The sequence below is a fragment of the Bos indicus genome, chromosome 8, assembly GCF_029378745.1.
Source record: "Bos indicus isolate NIAB-ARS_2022 breed Sahiwal x Tharparkar chromosome 8, NIAB-ARS_B.indTharparkar_mat_pri_1.0, whole genome shotgun sequence".
Taxonomy (NCBI): domain Eukaryota; kingdom Metazoa; phylum Chordata; class Mammalia; order Artiodactyla; family Bovidae; genus Bos; species Bos indicus.
In genome coordinates, this window is record NC_091767.1 from 53,174,854 (window position 1) to 53,199,310 (window position 24,457).

General features: G+C 36.9%; 1 protein-coding gene across 2 annotated transcripts in view; it reads left to right on the forward strand.

Moving 5' to 3' along the window:
* VPS13A (vacuolar protein sorting 13 homolog A) overlaps window positions 1-24,457 on the forward strand; it is a 276,506-nt gene that overhangs the window by 79,709 nt on the left and 172,340 nt on the right. For both annotated transcript variants that reach the window (XR_011567943.1, XM_070794243.1), the window contains exons 18-22: window positions 4,821-5,010; window positions 5,097-5,211; window positions 7,480-7,616; window positions 13,935-14,067; window positions 14,713-14,830. Coding sequence is in view for 1 of the 2 variants with exons in the window: in XM_070794243.1 (XP_070650344.1) it covers window positions 4,821-5,010; window positions 5,097-5,211; window positions 7,480-7,616; window positions 13,935-14,067; window positions 14,713-14,830 (693 nt within the window). In the remaining variant the exon portion in view is untranslated. The remainder of the gene's footprint in view (window positions 1-4,820; window positions 5,011-5,096; window positions 5,212-7,479; window positions 7,617-13,934; window positions 14,068-14,712; window positions 14,831-24,457) is intronic.

Consider the following 24,457-nt stretch of genomic DNA (forward strand, 5'->3'; position numbering starts at 1 on the left):
GGGCATGACTAGTGACTTCCCTTTCACTTTTCACTTTCATGCATTGGAGGAGAAAATGGCAACCCACTCCCGTGTTCTTGCCTGGTGAATCCCAGGGATGGGGGAGCCTCTTGGGCTGCTGTCTATGGGGTCGCACAGAGTCGGACACGACTGAGGCGACTTAGCAGCAGCAGCAGCAGCAGTGTTTATCTTATGTATTGAGGTGCTCCTATGTTGGTGCATAGATATTTACAGTTGTTATGTCTTCCTCTTGGATTGATCCCTTGATCATTACGTAGTGTCCTTCCTTATCTCTTGTAATCTTCTTTATTTTAAGGTCTATTTTGTCTGATATGAGGATTGCTACTCCAGCCTTTCTTTTGCTTCCCATTTGCATGGAGTGTATTTTTCCATCCTCTCACTTTCCATCTGTATGTGTCTTTAGGTCTGAAGTGGGTTTCTTGTAGACAGCATATATGTGGGTTTTGTTTTTGTTTCCATTCAGCCAGTCTGTGTCTTTGGGTTGGAGTACTTAATCCATTTACATTTAAAGTAATTATTATGTATATATTCCTGTTGCCATTTTCTTAATTGTTTCGGGTTGATTTTGTACATCTTTTTCTTTTCTTGTATTTCTTGACCATAAGTCCCTTTAACATTTATTGTAAAGCTGGTTTGGTGGTACTAAATTCTCTTAAATTTTGCTTGTCTGAAAGCTTTTTATTTCTCTATCAATTTTGAATGAGATCTTTGCTGGGTAATCTTGGTTGTAGATTTTTCCCTTTCAGTACTTTAAATATATCCTGCTATTTCCTTTTGGCCTGCAGAGTTTCTGCTGAAAGATCAGCTGTTAAGCATATGGGGTTTCCCTTGTATGTTACTTGTTGCTTCTCCTTTGCTGTTTTTAATATTCTTTCTTTGTGTTTAGTCTTTGTTCGTTTGATTAGTATGTGTGTTGGCATGTTTCTCCTTAGGTTATCCTGTATGGGACTCTTTGTGCCTCTAGGACTTAATTGACTATTCCTTTTCCATGTTGGGGAAATTTTCAACTATAATCTCTTCAAAAATTTTCTCATACCCTTTCTTTTTCTCTTCTTTTTCTGGGACCCCTATAATTTGAATGTTGGTGCATTTTATATTGTCCCAGATGTCTCTGATGCTATCCTCAGTTCTTTTCATTCTTTTTCCTTTATTCTGCTCTTCAGAAGTTATTTCCACTGTTTTATCTTCCAATTCACTGATTCGTTCTTCTGCTTTAAATATTCTGCTCTTGATTCCTTACAGAGTATTTTAAACTTAAGTAATTCTGTTTTTTGTCTCTATGTTTAGTCTTCAGTTCTTCTCGGTCTTTGTTAGTTGATTCTTGCATTTTCTCCATTTTGTTTTCAAGGTTTATGATAATCTTTACTATCATTATTCTGAATTCTTTTTCAGGTGTTTGCCTGTTTTCTCTTCATTTATTTGGACTTCTGTGTTTCTAGTTTGTTCCTTCATTTGTGTTATTTTTTTAACTTTGTGTTTGAGGTCTCCTTTTCCCAGGCTTCATGGTTGAATTCTTTTCTTCTTTTTGATTTCTGCCCTCCTAAGGTTGGTGCAGTGGTTTGTGTAAGCTTCCTATAGGCTGAAATTTGTGCTGAGTGTTTCTTTTCCCTCTAATGGGCAAGGCTGAGTGAGGTGGTAATCCTGTTTGCTGATGATTGGTTTTGTATTTTTGTTTTTTGTTGTTGTTTAGATGAGGTGTACTGCACAGGGTACTACCTGGTAATGCCAGGTCTTGTATTCAAGTGGTTTCCTTTGTGTGAGTTCTCACTATTTGATACTCCCTAGGGTTAGTCTCTGATAGTCTAGGGTCTTGGAGTTATTGCTCCCACTCCAAAGGCTCAGGGCTTGATATATTCTCCACGGCATGCAGAGTACCTGTTCTTGGAGATGAAGACAAGAATGGGAAGGAGATTTTCCATGTGAATGTGTTACCTGGGCCACTCATCAGCCTTGCTCTGGTCCATCTTCTGCTCTTGCTGTCCCAGTAAACAGTTCTTCTGCGGAGGCCAAATTTCAAATGCAAATCCAGTCACAGACACCTGCTGTGCACTCTCCGTCTTCTTTCCTGTGAAGCCCAAGCATCCCATCCACCACCTATTACTCTGGTCCCCATTCCCGGCCTCCTCTCTCTTGGAAGCTATACCTCCCCTCTCCACATGTTGAGTTTTAAGCCGGCTTTTCACTCTCCTCTTTCACCTTCATCAGGAGTCTCTTTAGTTCCTCTTTGCTTTCTGCCATTAGGGTGGTATCATCTGCATATCAGAGGAAATTTGATATGTCTGCCAGCAATCTTGATGCCTGCTTGTGATTCATCCAACCCAGCATTTCACATGATGTACTCTACATAGAAGTTAAATAAGCAGGGGGCAGTATAAAATCATGATGTACTTCTTTCCCAATTTTGGACCAGTCTGTTGCTCCATTTTCAGTTGTAATTGTTGCTTTTTTAACCTACATACAGATTGCCCAGGAATCAGGTAAGGTGGTATGGTATTCCCATCTCTTTAAGAATTTTCCGTATTTCATTGTGATCCACACAAAGGCTTTTGTGTAGTCAATGAAGCAGAAATAGATGTTTTTCTGAGAATTATCTTGCTTTTTCTATGAACCAACAGATGTTGACAATTTGATCTCTGGTTCCTATGCCTTTTCTAAATCCAGCTTGAACATCTCGGTTCACGTATTGTTGAAGCCTAGATTGGAGAATTTTTATGCATTACTTTGCTAGCATGTGAAATAAGGGCAATTGTGTGGTAGTTTGAACATTGTTTGGCAGTGCTTTCTTTGGGATTGGAATGAAAACTGACCTTTTGCAATCCTGTGTCTGCTGCTGAGTTTTCCAAATTTGCTGGCATATTGAGTGCAGCCCTTTAACAGCATCATCTTATAGGATCTGAAATAGGTCAGCTGGAATTCTATCACCTCCACTAACTTTGTTTGTGGTGATTCTTCCTAATGCTCACTTGACTTTACACTCCAGGATGTCTGCCTCTAGGTGAGGGATCACACTGTCATGGTTATTTGGATCATTAAGTTCTTTTTTGTATAATTCTTCTATGTATTTTTGCCACCCCTTCTTAATACCTTCTGCTTCTGTTAGTTTCATAGCATTTCCATCCTTTATTGTGCCCATCTTTGCGTGAAAAGTTCCCTTGGTATCTCTAATTTTCTTGAAGAGATCTCTAGTCTTCCCATTCTGTTGTTTTCCTCTATTTCTTTGCATTGATCCCTCAGGAAGGCTGTCTTATCTCTCCTTGCTATTCTCTGGAACTCTGCATTCAAATGGGTATATCTTTTCTCCTTTGCCATTTGCCTCTCCTGTTTTCTCAGGTATTTGTAAGGCCTCCTCAGACAGCCATTTTGCATTTTTACATTTCTTTTTCTTGGGGATGGTTTTAATCACTGCCTCCTGCAGAGTGTTATGAACCTCCATTCATAGGTTTTTACTCTATCAGATCTAATCCCTTTAATCTATTTCTCACTTTCACTGTATGATCATAAGGCATTTGATTTAAGTCATACCTGAATGAGCTAGTGGTTTTCCTTACTTTCTTCAATTTAAGTGTGAATTTTCAATAAGGCACTCATGATCTGAGCCATAGTCAGCTCCTGGTCTTGTTTTAGCTGACTCGAAAGAGCTTCTGCATCTTCAGCTGCAAGCAATATAATCAACCTGATTTTGAAATTGACCATCTGGTAGTGTCCATGTGTAGAGTCGTCTCTTGCTTTGTTGGTAAAGAATGTTTTCTTTGACCAGCATGTTCTCTTTGTACTCCATGGTCAAACTTGCTTGTTACTGCAGGTATCTCTTGACTTCCTCCTTTTGCGTTCCATTCGTCTGTGATGAAAGGGACATCTTTTTGGCGTATTACTTCTAGAAGGTCTTGTAGATCTTGATAGAACCATTCAAATTCACTTTCTTCAGTGTTAGTGGTTGGGGCATAGACTTGGATTACTGTGATATTGAATGGTTTGCTTTGCAAACAAACCAAGATCATTCCCAAGTACTGCATTTCAGACTCTTGTTGCCTTTGAGGGCTACTGCATTCCTTCTAAGGGATTCTTGCCCACAGTAGTTGATATAATGGTTATCTGAATTAAATTCTCTCATTTTGGTCTATTTTAGTTGACTGGTTCCTAAAATGTCAATGTTCAGTCATCTCCTGTTTGACCACTCCTCTCCTGAGGAGGAGATATTTCTCCAGATTTTACTGTTAGAACTTGGTCAAATTCCTGTAGGTATATATCAAATTATTTGGGGCCTCCCAATGGCTGGCTCCCTCTAGAGTTTTTAACTCTCAGTTATCTACACTAACATCTCCAGCAGTTCATCAGTTACAATTTAGATTTTCCAGCCTTGGTTCTGGTGTCCATGGTGTCCTCCTTTTGCAGGTCTCTGCTCTGGTAAGTCGTGACTGTCTGTCTGTCTGTCCAGTCTTAGGGGCAGCAGTTTACCCTGTGTCCTCCCCTCTTGCATATCCAAGAAGACTTTTTGGTTTTTCAGTTCTTCAGCTTTTTACTTGTTAGTATGGAGTGGCAACTTAAAACTCCTTTCATAGGGAACCAGAAACCCCAAACCCTTCAAAACTTCTTAATCTAGAAATTAAAATGTGAATAGAATTCTTTGTGAATTAATCTATGTCAGTTTAGATCAAATACCTGTGTATTTTCTTTGTTGTGCATGAAACAGAGTAGCAAGAAATGCAGAGTGAAATTTTTTTATTTTACTATTTTTAATTTGAAAAATACTTTAAGATTACATTGATTGCTAATTTTTTTCCTGTCTTTTTTTCATGCAGATTTGAAACCAAAATAGATTCATTTCATGTTACTGGCTTACCAGATAACTCAACAAAACCCCGCCTCCTGTCTTCATTAGATGATGCTGCATCACTCTTGAAAATTATGTTTGAGATAAATCCTTTAGATGAAACTGTTGCTCAGAGGTGCATCATAGAAGCTGAACCTTTAGAAATGTTATATGATGCAGTAAGCATTTTTTGCAATTCCTAAGTTTTAATATATTTCTATTTGCCTTGAGTTTGTCCTCATGTTATTTATACTTATTTTAACAGAGAACAGTGAATAGTATAGTAGAATTCTTCAGACCTCCAAAAGAGGTAAATCTAGCACAGCTGACTTCAGTAACTTTGACAAAACTTGAAGAATTTCGTGATAAGACAGCAACAGGTAAATGCCAGTATTATTGTTGGTTTATCATTTAACACAGTTTGAGTCATGTTATACTGATTTTAGTATTCTTTGAGTTTATATTTGTAGACTAGATACAGTTTTAATTGAAACTTAGTGTGGTGCTTTTATATATTTAAATTCAAATATAATGATAATTATGTCTTACACTTAGCAAAGTCTGACCTTTGAACCACATTCATGTTAATTGCAAAATTTTGTTAGGATTTTTGAAATTCTGTTTATGACAGAAACTGGCCTGTATTTTCCTTTCTTGTAATGACTTCCAGATTTTAGTCTATTGGTCTCAGAACCTAGAAGTTCCACCCTTTTTTATTATCTTGGAGAGTTTGTATAAGATTGGGTCTCATTTCTTTTTTCAGTCTTTGGGCTAGGAGATGTCTTTGGGAACAATTTTAAACTAGAGGTTCATTTTTTTTTTAAATATAGATGACTATAGAGATGATCTCTGTGGTTTTTAATGGTTTGTAATTTGTTGAGACTTGCTTTCTGGCTCAACATACGGTAATTTAAAAAATGTTCCATATATGTTTGAAAAGTATGTACTTCATGTCTTCTGTACCCTTAGTAGATTTTTTTCCCCCTTTTTACCATATTCTAACAGTTATTTAGAGAAGTACATGAAAAACACCTCACTGTCAGTTGATTTGTAAATTTCATGTGGATCTGTAATTTTCTGCTTTATAGATTTTGTTGCTAATTAGGTACATATAGAGATAATTTTTTCCTGTGAACCAAATCTTTTATCTGTATGAAATTTTCAATATTTTTAGTAATGCTTTAATTTTTCAATGTTCTTTTTGTTCTGATTTTAATATATATATTTTAGGTTTCCTTTGGTTGTAATTTGGCTGCTACATGTTTTTTTTCTTCTTCTATATTCTTTTCCCGTCTATCTTTAGTTCTAGATGTGTCATTTCAACAACATATATGAGGTGTTTTTCAAGCTGTGATATTCAGTCTTTTCTGTTTCTTGGCTGTTTTTTGCCTGTCTTTGGATAAATTACAGCATTGTTTCCTCAGCTTCCACCTTTGTACCATTTGAAACTTAAACATTCTCTCTTCACCCCCTTTTCCTTCTGCCCTCAGTGTTTTCCACCATCGTGGTCTTTTCCAATCAGCTGGCTCTTTCTATCAGGTGGCCAAAGTATTGGAGGTTCAACTTTAGCAGCAGTCCTTCCAGTGAATATTCAGGGTTGATTTCCTTTAGGATTGACTGGTTTGATCTCCTTGCTGTCCATGGGACTCTCAGGAGTCTTCTGCAGCACCAAGTTTTTCTCAGAGACCTTCTTTGCATTCTCTTACGGATAGGTTTTAGGGAGAGGGAGATTTAACTTCTGTATGGCTCTTAATTTTAGTATGTATGTTTTAGATCCCAGATTTATGAGAACTCCTGCTGGAATCTTATTTTTTTTGTCATCTGTTCCCTATGCTCTATGAGACTATGGAAAGGAGTTCCAAAGTTTACCAAGTGCAGAACATGGTCTCAGGATAAAATTTTTTTGGTTCCCTTTGAAATCTTTTGGCTAACTCTTTCAGTTTGATTTTCCACTTGATAGATGCTTACTCTCTTGCCTCCTCTTAATGTTTCATTTGCATTGCTGTTTGTTTTGCTCTATGTCCCACAATTTTTATTGCTTTATGTGGAAGAAAAAGTTTGGCTATCTACTTATTGATGTTACCAGGATTTAAACTCTAGTTAAATGTTTTAATATAAGTTGAAAACATTATTTTAGTTAAAATTCATTGGGATAGATTCATCTGTTTTTACAGAAAGCTCTGGTGGCTTATTTTGGTTTACATATGGTTTTATTGAAGACAATTTAGTAATTGAAAATTTTTCATTGTCTCAAGTAATATAAAGGTTGAGTTCATTGTTTGGTATAGCAGATGTAGCTGTGTTAATTTCAAAAATTGGGGAGAATTATAGAGATTCTAATATCACAGATATGAATAACTATTTCATGGAACTTAATTTTTTTAGATGTGTATCTTCCAAGTTTTACCCAATTGAGTTCATGGATCAAAAATTCTTTTTGATTGTTACAGTTTTATACTTGGCTAATATTTAATGAGGAGCATACACATTGACTTTATATTGAAAATATCTTGCTGAAGGTTATTTAAAAATTAATACTAACTTCACATTATTTTAAAATTGTGTTATTAATTCATGTGTTTAGTGATTCTCTGTTTCTTGATTAATTTGTGAACATTATTCATTGTAAAGATTTAAATTTTCTGCAGGTCTGGTATATATTATTGAAACACAGAAAGTTCTTGATCTCAAAATTAACTTGAATGCTTCATATATCATTATCCCACAAGATGGTATCTTTAGCCCTACATCAAATCTCCTTCTTTTGGATCTTGGACATCTAAAGGTATATACTACTATTAAGTATTTTATATGTCATTTATGATATTACTTTGTTTAAGATGTCTTTTGGTTTATAGATGTTTGATTTGATAAATTAATTTTTAGCTTAGTAGCAGAAACTAAGATTTGAGAAAGCCTCCCTTTGTAACGAATAAAGTGGTTTCATTTAGTTAGGTAGTTTTCTACATTTCTTACATGAAAATGACCGATTGAACACTGAAGGTCAGAGGCAAACCTAAGAATTATATTTGTAAAGTTTGAGAGTAGTGCTTGAGGAGTTTATTTCCTTTTCAATTTAAATTTATTGCTTGATCAATTAAAATGTATAGAGTAGGAGGAAGTTCTAGAAGTCATCAAATGTATTTTCACCCTTCTGAAATTTTTTGTGTATATACTATAAATATTGACATTTTAGTATTTCTATTAAATAATCCTAAAATTGAGAGATGGTCTTCTTTCATTTCCCTTCCTGTTCAGTTATGTATGTTTTTCCATCAGTTTTGAGTAGAGAATACTTTTTTCTGTGTTTCTGGTTCTATGCCGTTCAATATGGTACCCACTTTTATTTATTTAAATTGATTAAAGTTTTTTTTAAATTCGGTTCTTAGTTATACTTTAGCTACATTCCAGCATTTAATAGTCACAAATGGCTTATGGCTACTGTATTAAAACAGGTGGAGAGCATTTTTATCATCATAGGAAGCTCAGTTGGAAAGGAGTACTCCGTATCATTAAATGTAGAGGACTAGCTAACAGTTTAAGACCCAAGAGGGATAGATATGGAATGCTCTTTCTGGCTACCTAATAAATTTGTGTCTTTCCTTGGTATTGACATTCTCCTTTATGTATTTTTTTACTCCTCGGTTAGTAATTATGTAGACAGTGCTGGATTTACATTCATAATAAAATTTTATACAGCTAATAATTCATATTTGAACTTGTTTATGGATTTGGTTCATGGGCAGTGTGGTATAGTGTAAATAGCCAGTGAAAAGCTATAGTGGTCAAAAGTAATAGTATATCTTTAGTTTTATGACCTTAGGCAATTTGCATAACATTTTGCCTAAAATTTGTTACTTTCAAACACATAGTCAATTTTGACTGTGTACTTCAGATGAACTGTAAAATAAAGGGGAGAATTTTATAATACAAAACATATATATGCATATGTGTGTGTGTGTGTGTGTGTGTGAATGAATGGGTGAACAAAATCTTTATATACTACTGTAAAATGATTTCCAGGATACTTGGGTGAAAAAGTAGCATAAAGAATATAGCATGGAAGAGTTATATAACTATAACTTGCTTGAAAAGTGAAGGTCGCTCAGTTGTGTCCGACTCTTTGTGACCCCATGGACTTTACAGTCCGTGGAATTCTCCAGGCCAAAATGCTGGAGTGGGTAGCCTTTCCCTTCTCCAGGGGATCTTCCCAACCCAGGGATCGAACCCCAGGTCTCCTGCATTGCAGGTGGATTCTTTACTAGCTGAGGCACAAGGGAAGCCAAAGAATAGTGGAGTGGGTAGCCTATCCCTTCTCCAGCAGATCTTCCTGACCCAGGAATTGAACTGGGGTCCCCTGCATTGCAGGTAAATTCTTTACCAACTGAACTATTAGGGAAGCCCATTGGGGTTGCATAAATGGCAGAGATGGAATTAAAATTCAGGTATCAGTTCAGTTCAGTCACTCAGCCATGTCCAGCTCTTTGTGACTCCATGGACTGCAGCATGCCAGGCCTTCCTGTCCATCACCAACTCCCAGAGTTTACTCAAACTCATGTCCATTGAGTTCATGATGCCATCCAACCATCTCATCCTCTGTCGTCCCCTTCTCCTCCCACCCTCAATCTTTCCCAGCATCAGGGTCTTTTCCAGTGAGTCAATTCTTCGCACCAGGTGGCCAAAGTATTGGAGTTTCAGCTTCAGCATTAGTTCAGCATTAGTCCAATGAATATTAGGACTTATTTCCCTTAGGATTGATCTCCTTTCTGTCCAAGGGACTCTCTCTCATGTATGGATGTGAGAGCTGGACTCTAAAGAAAGCTGAGTGCCGAAGAATTGATGCTTTTGAACTGTGGTGTTGGAGAAGACTCTTGAGAGTCTCTTGGACTGCAAGGAGATCCAACCAGTCCATCCTAAAGGAGATCAGTCCTGGGTGTTCATTGGAAGGACTGATGTTTAAGCTGAAACTCCAATTCTTTGGCCACCTGATGCGAAGAGCTGACTCATTATAAAAGACCCTGATGCTGGGAAAGATTGAGGGCAGGAGGAGAAGAGGAGGAGATGGTTGGATGGCATCACCGACTTAATGGACATGGGTTTGGGTGGACTCTGGGAGTTAGTGATGAACAGGGAGGCCTGGTGTGCTGTGGTTCATGGGGTCACAAAGAGTCGTACACGACTGAGCGATTGAACTGAACTGAACTAGGTTGGCCATAACTTTTTTCCCAAGGAGGAAGAATCTTTTAATTTCATGGCTGCAGTCATCATCTGCAGTGATTTTAGAGCCCTAAAAAATAAAGTCAGCCACTGTTTCCCCACCTATTTGCCATGAAGTGATGGGGCCGGATGCCATGATCTTAGTTTTCTGAATGTGGAGCTTTAAGCCAACTTTTTCCCTCTCCTCTTTTACTTTCGTCAAGCGACTTTTTAGTTCCTCTTCACTTTCTGCCATAAGGATGGTATCATCTGCATATCTGAGGTTATTGATATTTCTCCCAGCAATCTTGATTCCAGCTTGTGGTTCATCCAGCAGTGTTTCTCAGTGATATACTCTGCATATAAGTTAAATAAGCAGGGTGACAATATACAGCCTTGACGTACTTCTTTCCCTATTTGGAACCAGTCTGAGGTTCCATGTTCAGTTCTAACTGTTGCTTCCTAACCTGCATACAGATTTCTCAGGGGACAAGTTTGATGGTCTGGTATTCGAATCTCTTTCAGAATTTTCACAGTTTGTTGTGATCCGCATAGTCAAAGGCTTTGGCATAGTCAATAAAGCAGAAATAGATGTTTTTCTGGAACTCTCTTGCTTTTTTGATGCAGGTATCAGGTATACTAATATTTAATCCTGGAATCTCACTTATCATTATAAAGTTATCTAAATGTCTTATCATGCCCTGGAAATATTTTGTAAGATGTATTTGTGTCTTAATATTGTTTTTAATAAAAAGTCTTCTTCAGTTCAGTTCAGTCATTCGATCGTGTCCGAATTACTGCAACCCCATGAATTGCAGCACACCAGGCCTCCCTGTCCATCACCAACTCCCAGAGTTCACTCAAACTCATATCCATTGAGTCGGTGATGCCATGCAGCCATCTCATCCTCTCTCGTCCCCTTCTTCTCCTGCCCGCAATCCCTCCCAGCATCAGAGTCTTTTCCAATGAGTCAACTCTTCACGTGAGGTGGCCAAAGTATTGGTGTTTCAGCTTTAGCATCAGTCCTTCCAAAGACCACCGAGGACTGATCTCCTTTAGAATGGACTGACTGGATCTCCTTGCAGTCCAAGGGACTCTCAAGAGTCTTCTCCAACACCACAGTTCAAAAGCATCAATTCTTCAGCGCTCAGCCTTCTTCACAGTCCAACTCTCACATCCATACATGACCACTGGAAAAACCATAGCCTTGACTAGACGGACCTTTGTTGGCAAAGTAATGTCTCTGCTTTTGAATATGCTATCCAGGTTGGTCATAACTTTCCTTCCAAGGAGTAAGAGTCTTTTAATTTCATGGCTGCAGTCACCATCTGCAGTGAGTTTGGAGCCCCCCAAAATAAAGTCTGACACTGTTTCCACTGTTTCTCCATTTATTTCCCATGAAGTGATGGGACCAGATGCCATGATCTTAGTTTTCTGAATGTTGAGCTTTAAGCCAACTTTTTGACTCTCCTCTTTCACTTTCATCAAGAGGCTTTTGAGTTTCTCTTCACTTTCTGCCATAAGGGTGTTGTCATCTGCATATCTGAGGTTATTGATATTTCTCCCGGCAATCTTGATTCCAGCTTGTGCTTCTTCCAGCCCAGTGTTTCTCATGATGTACTCTACATATAAATTAAAAAAGCAGAGTGACAATATATAGCTTTGAGGTACTTCTTTTCCTATTTGGAACCAGTCTGTTGTTCCATGTTCAGTTCTAGCTGTTGCTTCTTGACCTGCTTACAGGTTTCTCAAGAGGCAGGTCAGGTGGTCTGGTATTCCCATCTCTTGAATTTTCCACAGTTTGTTGTGATCCACACAGTCAAAGGCTTTGGCATAGTCAATAAAGCAGAAGTAGATGTTTTTCTGGAACTCTCTTGCTTTTTCAATGATCTGGCGGATGTTGGCAATTTGATCTCTGGTTCCTCTGCCTTTTCTAAAACCAGCTTGAACATCAGGAAGTTCATGGTTCATGTATTGCTGAAGCCTGGCTTGGAGAATTTTGAGCATTACTTTACTAGTGTGTGAGATGAGTGCAATTGTGTGGTAGTTTGAGCATTCTTTGGCATTGCCTTTCTTTGGGATTGGAATGAAAACTGACCTTTTCCAGTCCTGTGGCCACTGCTGAATTTTCCAAATTTGCTGGCAGATTGAGTGCAGCACTTTCACAGCATCATTTTTCAGGATTTGAAATAGTTCAACTGGAATTCCATCACCTCCACTAGCTTTGTTCTTAGTGATGCTTTCTAAGGCCCACTTGACTTCATATTCCAGGATGTCTGGCTCTAGGTGAGTGATCACAGCATCATGATTATCTTGGTTGTGAAGCTCTTTTTTGTACAGTTCTTCTGTGTATCCTTGCCACCTCTTCTTAATATCTTCTGCTTCTGTTAGGTCCATACCATTTCTGTCCTTCATTGAACCCATCTTTGCATGAAATGTTCCCTTAGTATCTCTAATTTTCTTGAGGAGATCTCTAGTCTTTCCCATTCTGTTGTTTTCCTCTGTTTCTTTGCACTGATCACTGAGGAAGGCTTTCTTATCTCTCCTTGCTATTCTTTGGAACTCTGCATTCAGATGCTTATATCTTTCCTTTTCTCCTTTGCTTATCGCTTCTCTTCTTTTCACAACTATTTGTAAGGCTTCCCCAGACAGCCATTTTGCCTTTTTGCATTTCTTTTCCATGGGGATGGTCTTGATCCCTGTCTCCTGTACAATGTTACCAGCTTCTGTCCATAGTTCATCAGGCACTCTATCTATCAGATCTAGGCCCTTAAATCTATTTCTCACTTCCACTGTATAATCATAAGGGATTTGATTAAGGTCATACCTGAATGGTCTAGTGGTTTTCCATACGTTTTTCAATTTAAGTCTGAATTTGGCAGTAAGGAGTTCATGGATCTGAGCCACAATCAGTATGTGGTCCGCTTGGAGAAGGGAATGGCAAACTACTTCAGTATTCTTGCCTTGAGAACCCCATGAACCATATGAAAAGGCAAAATGATAAGATATTGAAAGAGGAACTCCCCAGGTCAGTAGGTGCCCAATATGCTACTGGAGATCAGTGGAGATGGAGCCAAAGCAAAAACAATACCCAGCTGTGGATGTGACTGGTGATAGAAATAAGGTCCCATGCTGTAAAGACCAATATTGCATAGGAACCTGGGATGTTAGGTTCATGAATCAAGGCAAATTGGAAGTGATAAAACAGGAGATGGCAAGAGTGAACGTCGACATTCTAGGAATCAGCAAACTAAAATGGACTGGAATGGGTGAATTTAACTCAGATGACCATTATATCTACTACTGTGGGCAGGAATCCCTTATAAGAAATGGAGTAGCCATCGTGGTCAACGAAAGAGTCTGAAATGCAGTACTTGGATGCAATCTCAAAAACGACAGAATGATCTCTCTTCGTCTCTAAGGCAAACCATTCAATATCACAGTAATCCAAGTCTATGCCCCAACCAGTAACGCTGAAGAAGTTGAAGTTAAAAGGTTCTGTGAAGACCTACAAGACTTTTTAGAACTAACACCCCAAAAAGATGTCCTTTTCATTATAGGGGACTGGAATGCAAAAGTAGGAAGACAAGAAACACCTGGGGTAACAGGCAAAAGTCTTCTTAGCAGATTAAAAAAAATTTACATGTATTATTTACCAGAACTGGCTTTGTTTTCCCTTTTTAATATAAATGATTAGGAAATACAACTTATTATGTAAAAACTTTATACTTTGCCTTCTCATTATATATTTCATGGATAAAGGTGTTTTTAATTGTCTTACAATGTATGTCAGCTTGTGAGTTTATCTTTTCCTGTTAAGTTTTTATAGTATAGTCTAAAACATAAAAACTTTATATTTTCATTTGACGTAATTTGCATAGTCTAAACTGTTAAAATTAACTTAAAGGTGACAAGTAAAATTCGTTCAGAATTACCAGATTTAAAACAAGGTGGAGCCAATCGTGAAGAGATAATGCATAGAGCTTATGATTCCTTTGATATTCAGCTTACAAGCATACAGCTGCTTTTCAGCAGAGTTGGTAAGTACACAAGGCATTATTTGTTGATTCATTTTGCTGAAGTGATTAATTGGGATTTTGGACAATTTCTCTGAAGACTTTGGTACAGGATATGTTAGACATTTTGTATTTTTGAATTAAAAGTGATAGATTTTTCCCAGGAGTGGTATCTCAAGTAGGAGAAATTTTACTATTCAAGGGACATTGTCAATGTCTGGAGACATTTTTTGTTGTGAGAAGCAGGGGGTTTGGGCCGTACTGCTATCTGGTCCTTCCCTGGTGGCTCAGACAGTTAAGAAATCAGGTTCAGTCTCTTGGTCAGGAAGATCCCCCTGCAGGAGGCAATGGCAACCCACACCAGTATTTGCCTGGAGAATTCCATGGACAGAGGAGCCTGGCAGGCTGCAGTCCATGGGGTCACAAAGAGTCGGACACAACTGAGTAACTAACACTTTCACTTTCCTGTTAAAATATAGTCTGAAGCAGAAGAAGAAAACTGAGGAGGGAAAAGAATTTACCTACTAATTATGTATACTTGAGAATATGGCATTGAGATTATCTAGATGTAGGAAGATTTCCTCATATCATGTATTGTATAAAGTAGTAATGGTAATTTTAGGTTCAAAATTTTGCTTTCTTTAAACATGTACTGTTTTCTGCAATTAGGTGATAATTGGAAAGAAGCACGAAAACTCAATGTGTCTGCACAGCATATCTTGGTACCTATGCACTTCAATGTGGAGCTCTCTAAGGCCATGGTTTTCATGGATATAAGTATGCCCAAGTATGTATTATCTGTTTCATGTGTTCATAAATTTTCTTATGTAGCTAAGAAATACCATGTTTCATTGATTTTTTTTGTAATACAATATATATAACATACAATTTACCATTTTAAGTGTATAATTCTGTGGTATTAATAAGTCCATACACACTTTTTCCTGACCACACCACCATCTGTCTCTAGAAGTTTATCAGATTCACAAACTAGAACTCTACCCATTAAACAATAATGCTCCACTTTCTCCTCTTGGAAGTCCATGGCAGTCACCATTTTGTGTTATTTCTCTATGAATTTGACTACTCTAGGTATTTTGTGTAAGTGGAATCATACAATATTTCTCCTTTTGTGCTTGATTTCTCATAGCATAATGTCTCCATGTTGACCCATGTTGTCACATACATCAGAATTTATTTATTTTTTTTTGTATTGGAGTGTACCCAGTTAATAGTGTTTGATAGTTTCAGGTGAATAGCAAAGGGACTCAGCCATACATATACATGAGAATTTCATTTGTTCTTGAAGCTTAATTTCATTGCACATATATGTCATATATTGTTTATCCATTTATATATTGATGAACATTTAATTATGATAATAATGTTGCTGTGGACATTGGTGTACAGATATCTGTTGGCGTCCCTGCTTTAAATTTCTGGGGTTAGGTATCTAGAAGTAGAATCTTGGATTATTCTATTTTTAATTTTTTGAAAAAAGCTCCCCTACTGTTTTCTGTAGCTACTGCAGTATTTTATAATCCCATCAGCAATGTGCAAAGTTTCCAACTTTTCTAACTCTTTGCCAACACTTGTTATTTTCTTTTTTTAAAAAAATAATAATGATTCTAACAGGCGTGAGTAGTATTTAATTATAGTTTTGAATTGCATTTTCCTAATGATAATTGATGTTGAACATATTTTCACATTCTTCTGGCAGTTTACGTGTTTCTTTAGAAAAATGTCTATTCAAGTCTTTTTGTTGTTCATTTGCTAAATCATGCCCAGCTCTTTGTGACCCTATGGACTGTAGCATACCAGGCTTCCCTGTCCTTTACTATCTCTGGTAGTTCGCTCAAACTCATGTCCATTCAGTTGATGTTGCCATCTAAACTTCTCATCTTTGTCACCTCTTTCTTCTTTTGCCTTTGATATTTCCCAGCATTAGGGTCTTTTCCAATGAGTCAACTCTTTGTATCAGTTGGCCAAAGTATTGGAGCTTCAGCATGCATCCATCCAGTAAATATTCAGGGTTAATTTCCTTTAGGATTGACTAATTTGATCTCCTTTTTGTCCAAGGGACTCTCAGTAGTCTTCTCCAACACCACAGTTTGAAAGCATCGGTTCTTTGGCACTCAGCCTTCTATATGGTCCAACTTTCACATCTGTACATGGCTAATGGAAAAACCATAGCTTTGACTGTGTGGACCTTTGTCAGCAAAGTGATGTCTCTACCTTTTAATATGCTGTCTAGATTGTCATTGCTTTTCTTCAAGGAGAAAGCATCATTTAATTCCATGGCTGCAATCCACTGTCCGCAGTGATTTTGGAGATGAAGAAAGTAAAATCCTCCACTGTTTCCATTTTTTCACTATCTATTTGCCATGAAGCTATGGGACCGGATGCCATAATCTTAGTTTTTTGAATGTTGAGTGCTAAGCCAGCCTTTTCACTCTCCTCTTTACCTTTCATCAAGAAGCTCTTTAGTTCCTCTTTGCTTTCTTCCATTAAGGTGGTGTCATCTGCCTATCTGAAGTTATTGATATTTCTCCTGGAAATCTTGATTCCAGCTTGTGATTCATCTAGCCTGGCATTTCACATGATATACTCTGCATATAAGTTAATTAAGCAGGGTGACAGTATACAGCCTTGACATACTCCTTTCCCAATTTTGAGACAGTCCATTTTTCTATGTCTAGAACAATGTAACTATTGTAACTATTGCTTCTTGCCTTGCATACAGGTTTCTTTGGAGGCAGGTAAGGTGATCTGGTATTCCCATCTCTTTCAGAATTTTCCACAGTTTATTGTGATACACGCATTCAAAGGCTTTGACATTGTCAATGAAGCAGATGTTTTTCTGGGATTCTCTTGATTTTTCTGTGATCCAGCAGTTGTTGGCAATTTGATCTCTGGTTTCTCTGCCTTTTCTAAATCCAGCTTGTACCTCTGAAAGTTCTCAGTCCACATACAGTTGAAGCCTAGCTTAAAGGACTTTGAGCATTACCTTCAATTCAAGTCCTTTGTGTGTAGTCTGTCACATAAATTGTGTCCATTTCTTTGCAACCCCATGGATTATAGTCCACCAGACTCCCCTGTCCATGGAATTTTCCAGGCAAAAATACTGGAGTGGGTTACCATTTTCTTCTCCAGGGGATCTTCCCGATCAAGGGATCAAACCTGCATTTCCTGCATCAGCAGATGGATTCTTTACCACACCACCTCACACCTTTTAATTACATTGTTTGTGTTTTTTGTTGTCAAGTTGCAGCAAATTTGTTTTGTTTTGTCCTTAATACTTTCTGGGATATTAACTCTCTGTTAGATAAATGAGTTGCAAATATTTTCTTTTGTTTCTGTATTGTCTTATAATCTTTTAATATGTCCTTTGATGCACTAATGCTTTAAAGTATGATTAAATTTAATTTATCTTTGTTGCTTGTGCTTTTGTGTCAAATGAGAAATTAGTAAATCCAGTGTCCTGAAGTTTTTCCTATATATTTTTTCAAAGAATTTTATACTTTAACTCTTAGGAAATCTTTTTGAGTTAATTTTTGGATATGGTATAAGGTAATCAATCATTTTTATTCTTTTGCATGTGGGTATGCAGTTTTTCAGCACCATTTGTTGAAAAGACTATTCTTTCTCTGTTGAGTAGTCTTGATAAACCCTGTTGAAAATCATTTGCCCATATATGTGAGGGTTTATTTCTGGGCTTTCTGTTCTGTTCCTTTGGTCTCTGTGTCTGTCTTTATGCTAGTAACACACTGTTTTGATTACTGTAGCTTTGTAATAATGAAATCAGGAAGCGTGAATCATCCAATGTTAATCTTTTTCTACATTGATTTGGTGACTTGGAGTCTGTTGAGATTCTACATGAATTTTAAGATGAATATTTCTATTTTTACAACAGATGTCATTGAGATTTTGAATCTGCAGGTGTTTTTAGTTGTGACATGTTAACATTGTCTTCCAATCTATGAATACAAGCTATTTTTCCATTTACTTGTATCTTTTATTTCTTTCCACATTATTTTGTACTTTTCACTATGTCTTTTGCTTCCCTGATTAAGCTTATTCTTTTTGATGCTATTATAAATGGAATTGTTTTCTTAATTTCTTTATAAATGGAAACTCAGTTGACTTTTTTGAGTTGATTTTATCTTATGCAACTTTGAATTTGCTTATAAGTTCTGTGTGTGTGTGTATGCATGAAATTGTTAGGACTTTCTACATATAAGACCACTTTATCTTAAAACAGAGGCAATTTTATTTCATCATTTCTACTTTGGATACCTTTTTTTCCCTTTTTCTTGCCTAATTTCCCTGGGTAGAATTTCCAGTACTATGTTGAATAAAGTCAATTTAAGTTTGCATCCTTTATTTTGATCATAGAAGAAAAGCTTTTCATCTTTTCCTTGAGTATGGTATCTGTAGTTTGTTCATATGTGACCTTTATTATTCTGAGTTAGTTTTCTTCTGCTTATAATTTTTGAGTATTTTTATTAGGGAAATGTGTTAAAATTTTCGAATGCTTTTTCTTCATCAGTTGAAATGATCAGATGTTATTTTTGTCCTTTCGTTTTGTTAATGTGGTGTATTACATTGATCTGTTTTCATGTTTGAACCACTCTTGAATTCCTTATCCCAGTGGGGAAAAGTCCTACTGGGTCATGGTGTATAATCCTTTTAATATGGTGTTGAATTTTGTTTACTCTTATTTTTGAGGATTTTTGCATCAGTGTTCATAAGGGATATTGGTTTGTAGTTTTGTTTTTTTTCTTGTAGTATCTTTGTCTGGTTTTGGTATCAGTAATGCTGTCCTTAAGATGCCTTAGGAAGTATTCCTTTCCTTTCAGTTTTTTGGAAGAGGTTGAGAAAAATGTGTGTTTCTTCTTTAAATGTTTAAATGTGTGGTAGAATTCACTTGTGAAACCATCTGATCATGGGCTTTTATTTCTTAGGCGATTTTTGATTAGTGATTCACTCTCTATATTAGTTATAGATCTATCTAGATTTTCTATTTCTTCAAAACTCAGTGTTGATTGGTCTGTGTTTCTAGGAATTTGTTCACGTTAGGTTATCCAATTTGTTGGCATAAAAACCCTCTTATTTCGGTAGAATTAGTGGTGATGTCCCCACTTTCATTTCTGATTTTAGTTGATTCTCTCTTTAATCTCACTAAAGATTCTTCAGTTTTGTTCATCTTTTTGAAGAACCAACTCTTGTTGATTTTCTCAATTATTTTTAAATTCTCTATTTTATTTCTCTCTGATCTGTATTCTTTACTTCAGCTAACTTTTGGGTTAGTTTGCTCCTTTTTTAGTTCTTTAAGATATAAAGTTGTGTGGTTGATTTGAGGTCTTTCTTTTTCAGTATAAATGTTTACAGCTATAAATTTCCCTCGGTATAGTTATTGCTTTATGCTATGAATTTTGGTATGTTGTACAAAATCTTGATTTTCAGTTGTCTCAATAGATTTGTTTTCCTTGTGACTTCTTCGACTCATTGTTTACAGTAAATGTGTTAAATTATACATATTTGTAATTTTACATTTTTCATTCTGCTGTTGATTTCTACTTTCATTCTATTGTGATTTGAAAAGATACTTTCTATGATTTCAATCTTTAAAAAAATTTTGACTCCTGTGTTAGGACCTAAAATTTGGTCTGTCCTGCAAAGTGTTCTGTGTACATGTATGAACAATGTGTATTCTGCTGTTGATGGAGGAGTATTCTGTTTATGTTTGTTGAGAGTATTGTTTTCATCCTCTATTTCTTTACTGATCTTTCCTCTGGCTCTTCTGTCAGTTATTGAAAGTGGAGTAGGTTTTGAAGTCTCATGTTAACTGTAGAGTGAATTTTTTCCTCAGTTCTATCAATATTTCATGTATTTTTGAGCTCTGATATTTGGTGTGTATACATTTCTAGTTATTATATCTTCTTGATGAAGTTACCTTTTATTGTACAGTATCTTTTGTGTAATTATAGGTTTTGACCTACCAGTCTGGTTTGAGTGATATTATTATAGCCATTTCTGCTTTCTTCTGGGTATTATTGGCATGGAATATCTTTCACTTTCAAGCTGTTTGTGTCCTTAGATCTAAAGTAAGTCTCTTGCAGAAAGCATATAGTTTGATCTGTTTTTTAAAAAATCCATTCTGTCAGTTTATATCTTTGTGAAGTTTAAGCCATTATGTTTGAAATAAATACTGATAAACAGTTTAATTTTGTTAAGTCATTTTGTTACTTTCTGTGTGTCTTATAGCTTTTTTGTCCCTTTTTCCCCTCATTTTTGGCCTTTGTTTTGTTTAGTTGATTTTCTTGTTTTGACATGTTTTGATGCCCTTCTCTTTTCCAGATACACATCTTCTATAGGTAATTTTTTATTAGTTATTTTCATGGAGATTACCTGTAACATTGTAAAGTTGACAATCTTTTTAAAATTGACATCAGCTTAATTTAATTGCATACAAAAACTACTATTTACTGCTCAACCCCCTCCATTTTGTCATTGATGTCAGAAATTATATCCTTACTGTATATTTTATACCCATTATCATAGATTTATAGTTATTTTCATGCATTTGTCTTTTAAATCCTGTAGGAAATAAAAGGTGGAATTAGAATGAAAAATCATAGTAATAGTTGATTTTATCTGTTGAGTTAGGCTGGGCTATTTAACTGATTTAGTTCTAAATAGTTTTAGACTATAGCTAGCTAGCCCTTTCACCTTTTCTTTCCACCAGTAATTTTTCTCCCTTGCAAACATTCAAACCTCAGCTACAGATCTACTTAAAAGTGTAAAGAAAGACACATCTAACAGCTACCAGACAGTAGACAGTCTAAGGGGAATTGTTATCAGAGAGGCAGCAAGAGAATGCTCATATAGTAGTGGTCAATCAAGGTTTTGTGCCTTATGGGTGGGAGGGATAGTAGGAAGTAGTGATAGCTTGGTCTCTTTTGCATATGCTGTGTTAGGGACCTTTTTCATACTGTTTTACTATGGTGGCCATGTGAAGGGAAGAGACTTAAAAGAAACCTGTGTACTTTTTTTTTTTTTCCCCTGCCTTTCAAATTATAATAATTCTATTCTCTAGGAAACATTGTACAGTTTACTAACTCTCATTCTCTTATACTTCCTTAATTGAAAATATCAAACTGGGACTCTGAGAGTCTTAAAGTAGAAGAATACCAGGATTTGGTTTGAGAAAGAAGGAAAGAAGACCATTCCATACATTTTGCTATTTTGTATAATCAAGCATTAGGTGTAGGTTAATTTTAGATGCAAGGCTTACATTCTTTGGGTTCCTTTCTAGATGTTCTCCTGCCTATTTACTATTGTCTGATATTTCTTTTAAAGTTAGTCAGTACATGAGAGAAGTCAAAGATGCATGTGATTTCCTGTTGTAAACATGGTTATGAATAAAGTTTTTTTCCAGCATTTTACTTAAGTGTGCTAGAATCTAGGATGTTACAGGGTACCAAAAAAGATGATATTACTGACAGAAGAAATGGCTAACGTCCCTTGCTTTAGATTTCTCTATAAATATATGATGAGGGAGAATGTATGTCCTGTAGTATAGGAAATAGGAGAAGGCAATGGCACCCCACTCCAGTGTTCTTGCCTGGAGAATCCCAGGGATGGGGGAGCCTGGTGGGCTGCCGTTTGAGGTCGCACAGAGTCGGATATGACTGAAGTGACTTGGCAGCAGCAGCAGCAATATAGGGAATATGTATAGCATAGCAGAAATTAAAGTAGCTGATTAAGATGTCTTTATATAGATAATGGAATCAAGAGTATGTGAAAGATTAGTTCAATGTGACACTAAGCAGACTGTTTCTTTTAAGAGCCAGATAGTAAATATTTTAAGCTTGAAGTTGTATTGTCTGTCACAAGTACTCAGCTCTGGTGTTTTAGCATGAAAGCAGCTGTAAACAGCACAGAATGAATATGTATAGTTGTATTCCAGAATACTTTTTTTTACAAAAATAAGCAACATGCTGGATTAATCCATGGCCATATTTTGCCAAACTGTGGTTCAGTGCATTACGTAACCAACAAAAGGAAAAATCCTCCAGGAAAGCTCTTTGTACTCATATCCTTATGATACTAAAATGGCTATAAGTTAGGACCAGAGATGTGTGCCTGAAATAATCACAGGCAGAAACTATAATGATTTAGAAAGATGAAATCTAAGAAGCATTTGATTTTGGTTTTGTAATGTGGGCAGTATAAAGTGGATATGACATTACATTAAATCCTAGAACTCTACAAGTATCAGGGAACTTTCTTTGAAGTTTGAACTTAAAAAGTTTAAGGCAAATGAAAGGAAATCCTCTTCTTATTTGGTGGGTAGTATTTTGGCACCTGTCATCTTCACGTTGTTCAGCTGCCTTACTAAAAGAAATTGAAAATAAGTTTAGGTTCATTAATGAGATGGATCCATAATGTGTACCTATTAAATTAGGATGTATTGGATTAGTTAAAAATACTTACACTATTAGAGATAAATGAAAGCTATAACTTTCTCAAGGAATTCAGATGTATTTTTAGCAGTCATTGTGTTTGACTGAAAAGTACGTTTTAAAAAATGAGGGATAAAAATTGTGAATGAAAATTTATTCTGTCTTTGACATCAGTCTCTTTTTAATATATTCTTTTTAATTTTATTTTATTTTTAAACTTTACAATATTGTATTGGTTTTGCCAAATATCGAAATGAATCCGCCACAGGTATACATGTGTTCCCCATCCTGAACCCTCCTCCTTCCTCCCTCCCCATACCATCCCTCTGGGTCATCCCAGTGCACCAGCCCCAAGCATCCAGTATCGTGCATCGAACCTGGACTGGCGACTCGTTCCATGTATGATATTATATGTATTTCAATGCCATTCTCCCAAATCATCCCACCCCCTCCCTCTCCCTCTCCCACAGAGTCCAAAAGACTGCTCTATACATCAGTGTCTCTTCTGCTGTCTCGTATACACGGCTATTGTTACCATCTTTCTAAATTCCATATATATGCGTTAGTATACTGTATTCGTGTTTTTCTTTCTGGCTTACTTCACTCTGTATAATAGGCTCCAGTTTCATCCACCTCATTAGAACTGATTCAAATGTATTCTTTTTAATGGCTGAGTAATACTCCATTGTGTATATGTACCACAGCTTTCTTATCCATTCATCTGTTGATGGACATCTAGGTTGCTTCCATGTCCTGGCTATTATAAACAGTGCTGCGATGAACATTGGGGTACATGTGTCTCTTTCAATTCTGGTTTCCTTGGTGTGTATGCCCAGCAGTGGGATTGCTGGATCATAAGGCAGTTCTATTTCCAGTTTTTTAAGGAATCTCCACACTGTTCTCCATAGTGGCTGTACTAGTTTGCATTCCCACCAACAGTGTAAGAGGGTTCCTTTTTCTCCACACCCTCTCCAGCATTTATTGCTTGTAGACTTTTGGATCGCAGCCATTCTGACTGGCGTGAAATGGTACCTCATAGTGGTTTTGTTTTTAAAGATTTTCTTCATATTGCAGCAGTTTCAGAGTCACAGAAAAGTTGATAGGAAGCTCCAGAGATTGTCCTTATACCCCTTGCATCCACTCATGCATGAAAATGAAAAATGCTCAGTTGTGTCCGATTCTTTGCGACTCCATAGACTAGTCCATGGAATTCTCTTGGCCAGAATACTGGAGTGGGTAGCTGTTCCCTCCTCCAGGGTATCATCCAACTTGGGAATCAAACCATCGTCTCCTGCATTGCAGGTGGATTCTTCACCAGCTCAACCACCAGGGAAGCCTAGGACTATTGGAGTGGGAAGGCCTATCCCTTTTCCAGTGGATCTTCCCGATCCAGGAATCAAACCAGGGTCTCCTGCATTGCAGGCAGATTCTTTACCAACTGAGCCATCCATGCATAGCCTTCCCCATTAACAACATCCCTCACCAAGTGGCAAACTTGTTAGATTTACATTAACAGATCAAACTTACATTGACACATCATAATTACCCAAAGTCTGTTCAGGTGAGTTCAGTCGCTCAGTTGTGGCCGTCTCTTTGAGACCCTTTGAATCGCAGCACGCCAGACCTCCCTGTCCATCACCAACTCCCAGAGTTCACTCAAACCCACATACATCGAGTCGGTGATGCCATCAAGCCATCTCATCCTCTGTCGTCCCCTTCTCCTCCTGCCCCCAATCCCTCCCAGCATCATAGTCTTTTCCAGTGAGTCAACTCTTCGCGTGAGATGGCCAAAGTATTGGAGTTTCAGCTTTAGCATCAGTCCTTCCAGTGAACACCCAGGACTGATCTCCTTTAGAAATGACTGGTTGGATCTCCTTGCAGTCCAAGGGACTCTCAAGAGTCTTCTCCAACACCACAGTTCAAAAGCCTCAATTCTTTGGCTCTCA